The 13,130-nt window shown below is 29.5% G+C and overlaps 2 protein-coding genes and 1 long non-coding RNA gene across 5 annotated transcripts in view; 2 read left to right on the top strand and 1 right to left on the bottom strand.

Annotated features, from left to right (window-relative positions):
* LOC107454720 (uncharacterized) overlaps positions 1-9,966 on the top strand; it is a 57,305-nt gene extending 47,339 nt beyond the window's left edge. The window contains exons 2-4 of one of the 2 annotated variants that reach the window (XR_001585490.4): positions 3,775-3,907; positions 7,358-7,430; positions 9,803-9,966. This is a non-coding gene — a long non-coding RNA (uncharacterized LOC107454720). Of the gene's footprint in view, positions 1-3,768; positions 3,908-7,357; positions 7,431-9,226; positions 9,285-9,802 lie in introns of those variants that run through there. The other variant, XR_015433067.1, reaches the window with a different exon arrangement.
* Positions 157-1,412, top strand: Scox (Synthesis of cytochrome c oxidase). The gene has a single exon (XM_016071992.5). The coding sequence runs from the start codon at positions 366-368 to the stop codon at positions 1,227-1,229; it is 864 nt and encodes a 287-aa protein (XP_015927478.1). The 5' UTR covers positions 157-365; the 3' UTR covers positions 1,230-1,412.
* A 579-nt stretch (positions 9,967-10,545) lies between the features above and the next one.
* The window catches only part of sicily (NADH dehydrogenase (ubiquinone) complex I, assembly factor 6 homolog sicily), a 35,369-nt gene continuing 32,784 nt past the window's right edge, over positions 10,546-13,130 (bottom strand). For both annotated transcript variants that reach the window (XM_087161158.1, XM_087161159.1), the window contains exon 10: positions 10,546-10,759. In XM_087161158.1, coding sequence (XP_087017284.1) covers positions 10,631-10,759 — 129 coding nt within the window. In that variant the 3' untranslated portion in view covers positions 10,546-10,630. The remainder of the gene's footprint in view (positions 10,760-13,130) is intronic.

Below are 13,130 nucleotides of genomic sequence, written 5' to 3' on the forward strand. Positions count from 1 at the left end.
GCAATTTTATCAGCTCCTTCGGTTAATTAACATAAAAAGTGAATTAAAAAAATTATAAACTTAGATTAAATTTAAAGTCTTTGTTTTCCAAGTAAGAAAGACGATATGACGAAATTTATTTTTCGATTTCATCACTTTCATAAATGTGAACATTTGCTCATAACTGTAACTGACGAAAAACATAAATAAACAATCGCCGGCTCATTTTGTTTTATTATCGATTTCTAAATTAGTTTTTAGCATATTTTATATTAGCCTCATACTTAAAAATTTGTGAAAATAAATTTCACTGAAGATTGCCGATTAGAATTTTGTAAAAATTAGTGGACGATTCTAAATTAGTGGCTGAGATAACAGTGTTAAACATGTTTTTGTCAAATTTATCTAAAATTAATGGAAGAACTTTGTATAAATTCACGCAGTTATCAAATACTCGTTTTTTGTATTGTACAAAGACTTCAAACTTTGACTTACTTTATAATTCATCATTATTCCTAAAACAACGTATTTGTTTATCGCCTCGTTTCTATTGTTCCCAGAAATCTTTACCAAAACGGAAAGAATATGGTAAAGGCAGAGGGCCAATAACATGGAGAAATCTTTTTATTACATTAGGCGTCGGAGGTGTTTTCCTTGGTGGTATGCTGTATGTAAAATGGGAAAAACAAAAGGAAATTGACAAGCAAAGAAAGCGAGAACTTGGCAAAGCTGCAATTGGTGGTAAATTTGACTTGATTGACCATACTGGAAAACCTCGTACTAGTGAAGATTTTAAGGGAAATTGGCTACTGGTATATTTTGGCTTTACCCACTGCCCTGATATTTGTCCTGAAGAAATAGAAAAAATGATCGAAGTTGTGGATACCCTTGAAAAAAGGAAGGAGTTGCCGAAAGTTATTCCTCTATTCATATCTGTTGACCCTGATAGAGATACTGTTGAAGCAGTGGCTAAATATATAGCAGAGTTTTCTCCAAAACTTATTGGTTTGACAGGTTCTAAGGAAAAAGTTAACGAGGTTACAAAAGCTTATAGAGTTTATTATAGCGCAGGTCCTAAAGATGTGGATAACGATTACATTGTAGATCATACAATTATACAGTACCTAGTTGATCCTGATGGTGAATTTGTTGATTATTATGGTCAAACTAAATCTGCAGAACAAATTTCTGGTGCTGTCAATGTTCATATGTTAAAATATAAACAAGCTCATGGTGGATCTTGGTTTTAAAAAAAAGAATTTATTATATAGCTCTTTTTGTAGTAAAGAAATGATATTATAGCAGACTGATTTAATAGCCATTTTTCTATATAAAGGAATGATACTAAATTAAAAGTTTTAACTGCTTCTGTGTTGTGATTTTGGAATTGTAAAATGATAATTGTTAATAAAATAATTACCAAATGTTTAAAATTGTCATATTTGATATTGAGAATGGTTTTAAAAAATTTCATCGGAATGTTACAAATTATTCTAAAAAATAAAACTTAATTTGGGGATATTTCCGTATTGTGATCTGTAGCGCCAACTACAATCGCCAAGGTGCCAGATTTCAAACTTGCAAATTTTTTTTAAAAAAACATATAGATGTTTGCCCGGGGGTGGCTACGGTTTATACCTTTCCAGTTGGTCCCTTTCTGTGATGTTTTTTTTTTTTAGTTTCTCATTCTGCCACAGATCACGATACGGAAATCTCCCCCTTAATTTAACATTTGCATGAGTATTTATTTATTTTAATCTTGCATAGTTTTGTTTTTCTTTGCCTAATAGATAAAACATATAATTAAATTTTCATCTAAAGCAAAAGTACTAATTGTGAAGACTCATGAAGGTGATATCCAAAAGGGTATTTTTGTATGTAAGTACCTATTCATTACAATTTTCAGTATGAGTGCAAAATGTTATTATTCTGAGACTGTTTAATGTATATATATTTTTAAATTATAAAGTGCGTAAAATGTGTTATGTATAGATAAATGATATGTTGACATTTTAATAATAAAATCCATAAATTGAGTAACGTGGATATAAATCGACATTGCTCAAATTGAAATCGTATTAGAATTTTGACACAAATTTAGTGTGAAAAATTTTGCTTTCTCAAAGAGAAGAAATAATTAGCTATTGTGTAGATTGGATATAAAGAAAATTAAACATTTAAGCAATTAATCTATTTATATTTGATATGCTAACTTTGAATATCGTCCTTAGCAGTTCCCTAATAGTAAAATTTGAATTAATCACAGCAATCACAGAAGTTTGCAAATAACAATGCCTATAGAGACCATGCTTAAACACAGTTTTGCTTACTGCTAACTTCTTTGAAATATTTTATGAATTTAACTTTTGCAAACATACATACAACAAGACCTCTAGGGAGCGACCATTCTCCGTTCCACAGTAAAATGGTCGTTAATGGAGGTTGGTCGTTCTTAGAAGTTACCTTCATTGGCTTCAAAATATTATCGAATGTACTTGAATTTTCACAAATGATTTTAATTTTAGTAAGTGTCTGCCTTTTGTGCTGACATCATGAAAACCGGATCAATGAATAAAATTTAACATCAATAAAAATTATCTTTATTGAATTAATTATATGTTAAAACAAATTTATCTATTATGAATAATAGAACTTTTTTAAATATTTAAACAATTTTTTTTAAGTTTGCATTAGTTTTGAATCACAAAAATTAGTTAGCTTTAAAAGATGAGAAAAGGTTTGTTTGTTTGAGATGCTTAATTTTTTCTAAAATTTTTTTTAAATTAAGCTTTCAACTCTAATAGTAAATAAATCATGGTCATTAGTGCACTTTGACTGCAACATAAGGTTGTGGATCTCTTTCAGAAATTGTCAAAAAGAGCTCTCAAAATAAGAGTTCTCACAAATATTTAGAATACATTTTAATCTACCATATATTCCGGCGTATAACGCACACTTTTAATACAAAAAATAACATTGGAATGTACGGGTGCGCGGTATACGCCGAATATAAAAAATTATAGATTGCATAAATTTAAATATAGAAAAATAATTTTATTTTAAAGAAATAACATACCTTTACCTATATACTTTATTGATTTTCGTTATTACATAAATAGTTCATTATATTCGTCTTCCGTTATTTCTTCAGGCACGTCATCACAATCTGTTTCGTCTTCATCATCTGTGTTACCCTCATCCATAAATAAACAGTCATCATCTGACCCGTCCAGATTATTTTAAATGCTGCATTTTTAGAATGATTTTCTAACCATTTCAGGCTTAATTTCATCCCATGCTTTTGACATTCATTCGCACACTGTTTCCAAACTTGCACGGCGCATATGTCCTCCTTTTGTAAAGGTTTTCTCGCCCTCCAACATCCAAGTGTTCCACTGTTTTCTAAAATTGGCTTTAAATGGTTTGTTTAAGCAGACGTCCAATGGCTGAACTAATGGTGTCAATCTGCCCGGAATAACTGCCATATGGGTGTTGCATTATTTTAACATTTTTTTTGCATTATCTGTAAGGTGGGACCTAAACATGTCCCACACTAAGAGGCTTTCTGGTTTTCTATTGATACTAGACGAGATATTGCACATGTACAATCCAAATTTTCGCGCGCGTTATACGAAGAGTATATCTTAAAATTTAAAAAAAGGTATTAGAAATTACGGGTGCGCGTTATACGCCGGGGCGCGTTATGCGCCGGAATATACGGTACTTATTTGTTTGGTTAATATTTTTTGTTTTGATATTTTTTCGTGTTTCCTTATTTGACCTTTTTCTCATTAGGTGAAAGGTGTTGCCCAGTTGCTGGGAGAGGTTTTAATGGTCTCACCTAAAGGTTTTCTTCTACACAAGGCTTATGGAATAAATTCTGTGCCTCCCAAAAGTGGTCGTAAATAGAGAAGGTCGCTACATAGAGGTTGGTTTTTTCTTGAGGTTTCACTGTATTTAGCTTGTGGCGTAACTACCACTATAAATATTAAATACCAGTTCACTAGTATATAAGACATGTTAACTTGATTGTATCATGCGGTACGTTTTGATAGATGAAGGTTGACAATAGTCGATAATTATAATTCCCCACATTGGTGACCTGTGGGCGTGATAAGAACATGCCAATGTTGATGGTTGATCCACATTAAACAGTTGATTTGCTTAAAAATATACTGCTCAAAGAAAAAAAAATTCCGGTGAAGTAAATAAAGTCTCCTGGTCAAAAAACAATGAAGAAAGAAAAAATAATAAGTGAAATGCTATAAAAAAAATTGATGGAAAAAAATAGCGAAAAGCTATAAAAAAATAACGAGCGAAATGCTAAGAAGAAAAGAAGATACATAATGAGCAAAAATTTAAATAAATAAATAAACAGCATGAATCAACCAGTGGTGTTCATTCATCGAATTCTATCACAGATAAAATTCTGGAAAGGGAGTAATGTGGCGTTAACTACCACTATAAATATTAAATACCAATTCACTAGTATATAAGACATGTTAACTTGATTCTATCATGAGGTACCTTTTGATCGATGAAGGTTGACAATAGTCGATAATTATAATTCCCCTCAAGCTCGATTTCAATGCTATAGTGAATATAGGGAGTCTAATATCAAAGAACTGTGTGAGATTACCTCTTGAAAAATATTTAAAAAGGTAAATCATTAAATTGCTTGTCACTTATTTTTAGAACATTGTTGACCGATAATGGGCCAACTCATCTTTCCATAGCCAAACATTGTTGATCGATGATGATGTATAAACTCGTACTTGCACTAGAAAAGGCAAGTTAACTCATCATCGGTGAATAACGTTTCAGCATGAAATAGGTATTTAGAATGTTTCACTACTACTCAGTTTCAGTAATTAATTTTGTTGAAAATAAACTTTTTTATCTGGAATATTAGTTTACATTTTTAATTCTTCAATTATAATGTGAAAAAGGGAGGAGCTAAACTTTTACATATATGTTAAAGTTGGATTGCAACTGACCATGCGAGAAAAAAAATTGCAATACTCATGTATGATTAATACAAAAAGAAGAAATAACATTTTTATTTGATGGTTCTTTTACTTATTAAACTGGGTATATTCTATTTTTTGTTTTGATCCATGTCTTAAAATTTTCTTTTTTGAGGCAAAAGTTCTAAGATTTTTCTTTATTGAAAATGAGAGAGAAAAATTATTCAAATTCTGAAATGTTTTTAATAAGGTATTCTTAATTCTAACTAATTGTTAGAGAGATTTAGCTCTCTTGTTTCATATGCCTTCGTGTTTACATATGCATGTTTTAAATTAACTGTGCAAAGTTTGAAGACTACCAACAAAAATGTTCAGTTGCTTCAGAATGTATGTGCATAAAGCTAAGGAGAGAAATGTTTTTACTAAATAAAAGTAATAAGTTCATTCAAGGAAATATTGCACACTTAAAAGTTAATTTTTTTTTTTTTCAGTTTGAAAAGTTTAATTTTCAATGAGTGTGGATTCAGGAGCCTAACTTTTGTTGATATTTTATGTATGTTTCAGTGAAACCTCCTGTTGTGAACACTCCTGCAAAACAGACGTCTCTCAATATGGAAATATTTTTTATTCCCCATGAATCATCTGTGAATAACCCATTATGTACATTCTTCCGAAATTGGACATTCCTGTAACTGGACGTGGACAGTCATTTTTGCTCTGAATATTATTTTCTATCTCTTCAAAGCAGACCCTATTTTTTCTAAATTTAAAAAAAAAATTTCTGCTTCAAATTTCAAGAAAAAAATATGCAACTTTTTACTATTTTTAAAGAATGTAAATTTTTTGCCTTATCCATAACTAAAAATATTGTTAAGCTACTTTACTACTAAAGAATCAATCTTTCTCCTGTCACCTTGCCTAGAAAGAAGAGAAAATGATACTGCCCATTGGGACAGCAGCATCTTTTTATCTGGACAACATAGGCCAGGGATGGGCAAACTTTTTTGGTCGTGGGCCAAAAATCTAGAAAAAAAAAATTTGGTGGGCCGCGTAAAAACTTCTAAAATAAGAATTCTAACTTCTGATATAAAATAAAGTCAATTCATCATTGAACGCATGGCACTCTACATCAACTTTGCATTTTTTAAATTGCATTTTTATATTGGGATTAAAAATGTTTACAAATAACTCAAAAAGGCAGTAGCCATTTCATACATTTAATAATTTCACCATTATTTACAATGACGTTGTATGTCAGCAGCCTTTCCATACGCAATAAATTACGTTAGAACTCACGCCGGAAGAAAAATCCGCTCGTTGGAACTTAAAATGCGTAGTAAGCCTCATGTGAAGTACAATTCACCTATATTAGATTCCATATGTCTGCTCCTCGAGAAAGACAAATACTAGTTGGAGCTAATCTACGGCTATTCTATAAGGGACTTTCGCTTTCAACATTTTATCAATTGAAGCTGTTAATGCTAACTATTTTAATTAATTTATGTTTTGTAGAACAAAAATAGAGAAAGTTAAAATTCTGTCCGCGGGCCGGATAAAATCTTCCGGCGGGCCACAGTTGGCCCGTGGGCCGCAGTTTGCCCATCACTGACATAGGCTATGAGACCCCACAAGCTGAAATGATGTCTTAAATCCTATCAATGCTTCTTCCCCTCTAAAAATTTCCTTCATTTTCTTATCAATTGAAGAATACAGTTGGGGTAAAGAAGAGAACAGAAATATAATCTTTGAGGTGTATTCATATGAATGAGACATTTACTCAGACACTTGATAGATGATTAATTGCGAATATATCAACTTCATAGGTCCTCCTGCTTTACAGGTAAGCATTGCTTTCTTCTTCTGTGAATCACAGGAGGTAATAACCATGTTTCCTATCAAGTCATGGGCAGGTGTTCCGGAGTGTTAACCTAATAACTGAAACCAATTGAGAACTGAAATTTGGTATATGGCTTACTTGACCCATAACTTACTATAGCCTATTTGATATGATTACTTGAATGTCTGTGGTGTTAATAGGAAATTATATTCATTTATCTGTAGCTATGTAATTCTTTTAGTAGAGAATTTTTTTAAAGCTTGAATAAATATCCTTTCAGATAGTTATTGTTGATTTAATTATTTTTACATTAGTGAAAATATTCTAAAAACAATTCACAGTGATAAACTTGGTTATTAGGATGCCCTTTCCGTAAACGGACATTCGGTCCCAAGAGTGTCTGCTGAACAAAGGTATCACTGTATATGAAACTTTAAAAAAACAAAGTTTTTTTTTTTTAGAAAAAAAAAAAACGTGAGCCCTTCTTTACTCTATGCTTTGTTTATTTATTTTCAAATAAGTTCTTTTCATAAATGGAGTAGTAATATCCTCAATTTTAATTTTTTTCATGCAGGTCCACCAGGGGAGGTCGACCAGGTAAATTCAAAACAAATGGAAATATATGTTTGAAATCATCTGCATTGTGGGTAAGAGTTTAGTAATATTTTTAATATTTGTGAGTGCTATTTAAATATATCTTAAGGATTCTTTTAGAATTTAGAGTATACACTAGTAATTGTCTTGTTAAAAATATAAAAAAATTACTGTAGTTGTTACGGATTACTCTGGGATATCAAACACCATAAATAAAAACGCTCTATTTACTAGAAATGATGTTTAATCATTTCCAGAACCGAGATGATATTTTAAAAAAAAAAAATTATTAGGGTCTGAAGCTTTTTATTGTCAGATTCCATTTGGGTCACAAATATTGTTTATATGCTTAAATTTTAAAAAAGGCAAAGAAAAAAAAAACTTGTTAAGAACTGTTAGACCTTAATATTTTGTTACAGTACCTTAAGTTGTAATATTAATTCTTGATAGAAAAACTATAGAACAATGTTTTTAGCAACTCCTTCCTACTCAAATTCTTCTAACTTTGTTTTTGGCAAGATACATGGGTTACTAATTTTTTATTTATTTTAACATGTTTTTATTATTTATACAATTCTGTTATGCTTTTAACTTTATGCTATCATCTTGAATAACTTGTTCGTGGTAGATTGAAAAATTGCCTGGAACTTATATAATGACTACTGTATTGATACCCATAATGAAATTTAATTAATTCATTGAGTTAATTTGAAATTATCTTGTTAAGGTTAATGCTTAGTATATGAATTTTCTAAAATTTCAGCATGTCTAATTGACTTAGGTTTTATGTTTCAAACTGAAATAACAAGTTTCTGCCTAAGTAGAAAGATCCTCCAGATAAATATTATTTCAACACAACTAGAAAAAACTCTTTTTAGTGAAAAATATGAAGTATTAAATGAAAATTTTGAATAGTTTAAAATAGCTATTCAGTCTAAATAATTTGCAAGTAATAAATCATTTTTAAGTAAATAAAAATCGAAAAATAAAATCTCAATGATTTATGTAAAGAAGTATAGTAAAACTTAATTATTTTATAAAGAACTTTGAAAATATGATAATCAAATTATATATCATTGTAATGTACTACAAATTTAACAATTATCTTACTAATTTTCATAATCAAATGCTGTTAAGGATGACTAATTTATGTTATTATGACTAAATTATTACAGAAAGCTATGTAAATTTTAACTATATTATATTACATTAAATTTTATTTGTTTTGGATTTGAACTATTCATTTATTAGCCTTCTATTGTCCCAATAAGCATGTGTCTAAATAAAGTGGCTATATGAAGAGTTTAGAGAAATATAAGCCACACTGTGTCCAAAGGTGACTTAACAAGTTTCCACTAGATAACATTATACATAGACACATCATTCAACCATGGCCAAGCAACCCTAGCCCCATTTCTATAGATCTCCTTTCTTTTAACGGCCATGGTAGGAAAGCAGTGTAATTTTGATCTAGGTCAGATGATATGAACAGCGTCTGAGCTGGTACCTCTTTCTCCAAGCATCCAGAGAGAGAGAAGGAATCGTCTCAGGTGCTGTCTATGTTATCTGAACAGGTTCAAAATTATGTAGTTTTTCTACTGTAACCTTTAAAGGATCATTGTGTTTATGAAAATCTTGGTGTTTGACAGTTTTTACGTGCTTTGTCTACCATGACCTTTAAAGGATCATTGTCTATATGCAAATCTTGGTGTTTGACATATTGAGAAGTTTGATGTCCCGAATTCTTCATTTATAACGCATGTTAATGAATTTATTTTATTTTATTATCCAACTTATTTAGCAATGTAAAAATTAAGGTAAATTAATTTTATTAACCTTTTGCTTACAGATGGTACAACATGTGGACCACATGTGATGGTATAGCATAGTACACCATAAGCAAGAGGTTAAATTATTTTAATTTTATTAAATTTCTTAAGTAAACAAAATTCATATATGTTATAGTATCGATTGATTTTTTTTAAAAATGTTATTATTAATTCAAACTTAGGTTAATTCAATTTTTTTTTTACAATCCCTTTAAAATTTTCTGTATGTAAATACATTTTTGCATTATTTCATTTCTATTGTATATAAAAATAGTAATAAGAATCATATAATTCTTTTTAATGTATGCTTAGAATTAAAAAAAAATTATATTAACAATTTTATTTATGGTTTATTTCCTTAAAAATAACAAAAAATTGAATTAATTTAATTTTAATGAACAGTTCAAATAATGCTTGAATTACAATTTGTGAAAATTATAATTAATTAAGATTTATGCAATGTTTTAACTACATTCTTCAAAATAAATATTGAAGTGTTGCTATAACTTGCTTGCTACAGCCTGTTCTTTTATTAATTTTTACTGGCTACTTTGCACTGCTATATCAAAACCTAATTGTGTAATTTCTTTTTTTAGGAGCCTCTTTCTGCCTTGGCCTTTTTAGAAGGCCTCTCTATTGAAAAAAATAAGCAGTACTTGCCTGCCAATTTTTAAGTTAAGAGATTTAGCCAATCAGAAGGCAGAGGGGAGTTTAGAAAGATAAGTTAAAAGATAAGTTTTACAAATAAAGACATTTACAAGTAAGTTTTACAAGTAAGACAAATAAAGATAAGTTTTTTAATTCTTTTCTTTGAAGTTCAGCAAAATGTTTATAATTGTAACCTTCAGTGAATACTCTAAAATTATGTAATTTATTATTTGTATTTCTTTGCTAAACTTGATATTAATTTTCCTGCCTCATGGTCAAATTCATTACCTATATAAAACAATTAAAATAACCAACATTAAAATAATATAAAACAAGTAACTTCTTTTGATTCTAATTTCTAGACAAACTTTATATTTCTGCTGAATATGTATGTGTTGGTGATTTAGGATAGGCTATAGTTGTTAAATATTTTAAATTTTAATTGTAGCCAATTTCAACTTGCTACCCTACTTTTGATATATACATAACACATTTCTCAATTTAATATTCCACTATACATCTCCCAAATCGTAACCACAATATCTATAGATTGTTATTTTTTCCCATCACAATACATTATAAAACTATGCAAACACTTTTTATTCTTATTTCTACAGTTTAGACTGACACTTTACAAAGTTTAACTTAATATATTTTCCACAGACTAATATGTAAAAATTAAGATACCAAATAACAGTAATACAATTTATTAAATATGTAACGTTACAAAATTGCTACTTACAAAGAAAAAATGATGAAAAATAAATTAAGCCGTACTAAAATTTGTTAAGAAATTTGTGTTTCCATAACTGAAATGGCAGCCAACTATTTCTAGTTTGATTGCTTAAATGAAATACGTCAAAATTTGATTTTTGCAGATTTTTCAAGTAGAGTTCACAGGAAACCTAAAATAGAAAAAAGATTTATTTTAAAATATTTCTTATAATTACTAAAGCACATTTTCAGCGTGATGTAATTGATTTTGTAATTTCGACTGTCAGATTTATTAATCTTAATTTTTCTTATTTCTGAGATATCATACAGTAACTGTGCAACCAGAAATACTGCTTAAATCCTTTATTTATTTAGTGGGGAAAAAATGTGATTTTACAGATTTTTAAAAATTATTACTTTTGATTACATTTTTTAAGTATTTATTATTATTAACTTATAGAATGGTAAAGTATACAAAATTACATTATTTTGCATAGTGTATAGTTTTTGTGAGAGAATTTAAAACGTGAACAGAATCAGTTAACTGCCACATTCTTAAATTTTATATTTATCTCCCCTCCCCCATACCTTTGGAGGGTCAAGAAATATCTAAACCTGTTAAAAAATATCCGATTTAAAAATAAAAATTTCATTTGAACAAACTAATAAGCATAATTAAGGTTAGACCCTCGAAGCATTAACATTTCATTTTATTAGGTGAAAATCCAATCACTAGATTAAAAGTTGTTTGATGATAAAATTCTGTTCAACTTTCAGGTAACAGGAGAAGCCTGCATGTTGGGCAGTTTGGAAAGATTTTAATACTACCCTCGAAGAAAAGAGACTTAAGGTGGCCGCTGGTAAGCGCCGTCTGGACGGGTGCTCTGGTACCAGTGATGTTTGGGGGGTACGAGCCAGGAAACATTGCTTCATTACGCCAGATCACACAATCTGTTGCACTTTTAATTTGGCTGCATTTTGAATGGTTACGTTTCACCAAAAAATTTGGCTTTAAATGTGTAGTAGATACAAAAAAGGAATATTAACAATACTTTGTAAATATCACACGGAAAAATTTAATGATTGATCAGATAGGATGAAAGTGGATGCGCAACCATATTCCTGCAATAAGTTCTGAGTTGTCTGTTCTTAAAAAAGCAAAGAAGACATTGAAAATTACGAAAAACTGGTAAACTTCTGTTTTTTTGTTTTTTTTTCTTTTTAAAAATTTTGTCAAGTTTGATGTGTAGATGGAAGATAAGTGAGTTTGAAATTTTTTATGCCGTTTTTATTCAGATAACAATGGGCAACTTTTTTGCAATAAAAAGAAATTCAACTCATTCTAATGTTTAAGAGAATATAAATTTGAAAAATTGTTCAAAAAACAATGCAGTGAAAACAGGGGTCTGTCCAGACCAAATTTACTACCGTTTAGCGGTGCTTTCACAAATTCAACTTTAGGAAAAACAGTAGTTTCATAAAATACTTTTTCTTAAAATTTTATTTTAGCATATAATTTTTAATTTTTCACAAATTATGTCTAAAAATAGTTACCTCTCAGAAAAACTTAGAAACAGACCCCTGCATAAGTTAAATTCAACTCTCAATCACAGATTAAGGTGATGCCAGTCAACTGAATCAATGGTTTATACCTCATTATTACTAAAATTTTTTAGCACGCAGATAAATAAGAGATCGGATTGCATTTATAATAAGACATTCCTTTCAATTTGAAGAACAATGGGAATGAATGGTTTATGTTTATTTTTCACAAAAATAACAATTGAATTATCATCTGTTGTATTTTGAGAAATCAACAGCATAAATGTGTTGTACTAGAGAAAAATTGTCCCAGTCCCTAGCAAAATTCATTTTCTTCTTCTCAAAGCCATCTTTTACTAGCATAAATCATTTTTTCCCCATGATCTTCATTTGCTAACTACAACCTTTTACAGTTATAAGGATACAAGCCGCATTCTTAAATAATGTTACACATTCCTGTTAGAAATTTTTCTACATTTTGAATTTATTTTATGAGTTCTTTTTACTTGCTTATGCGCAGTAAACAAAACTTTGTGTTTTCCTTCGTTTTTTTCTTTTTGTCTTTATTTATTATGTTATATATATATATCATTTCTTTTGAAATAATTGTACATAAACAGGTAATAAAAGACAAGGGATAAAAAAGGAGAAGAATAAAATGATTATTATCTAAATATGATATATTTTTCATCCATTTCAACAATGAGTGACTGAGTAAAATCAAAAATTTTTGTGTACACACACACATATATATATCAGGGTGCGTAGCGTTTGTAAAAAGTACTTAAAGGTGCTTTTTTCAGCTGGTGTTTTTAAAAAGTGCTTTTTTTCCAAAAAAAATTTTTTTTTTCTTCAGTGATATCTGGCGGATCCCCTGCATTTCACGAAAAATGGGGTGTTTGCTACGTAATCATTCACACGGACTTCATGTCGTACCCACGTTATGACTTGCGCATGCGCGCACACTCGAAACTGAAACCCGAGTGCTCTAATTCGGATAGAGTCAGATCCTTAATAAAT

The sequence above is a fragment of the Parasteatoda tepidariorum genome, chromosome 4, assembly GCF_982258835.1.
Source record: "Parasteatoda tepidariorum strain Cologne lab strain chromosome 4, Ptep-v5.0, whole genome shotgun sequence".
Lineage (NCBI taxonomy): Eukaryota > Metazoa > Arthropoda > Arachnida > Araneae > Theridiidae > Parasteatoda > Parasteatoda tepidariorum.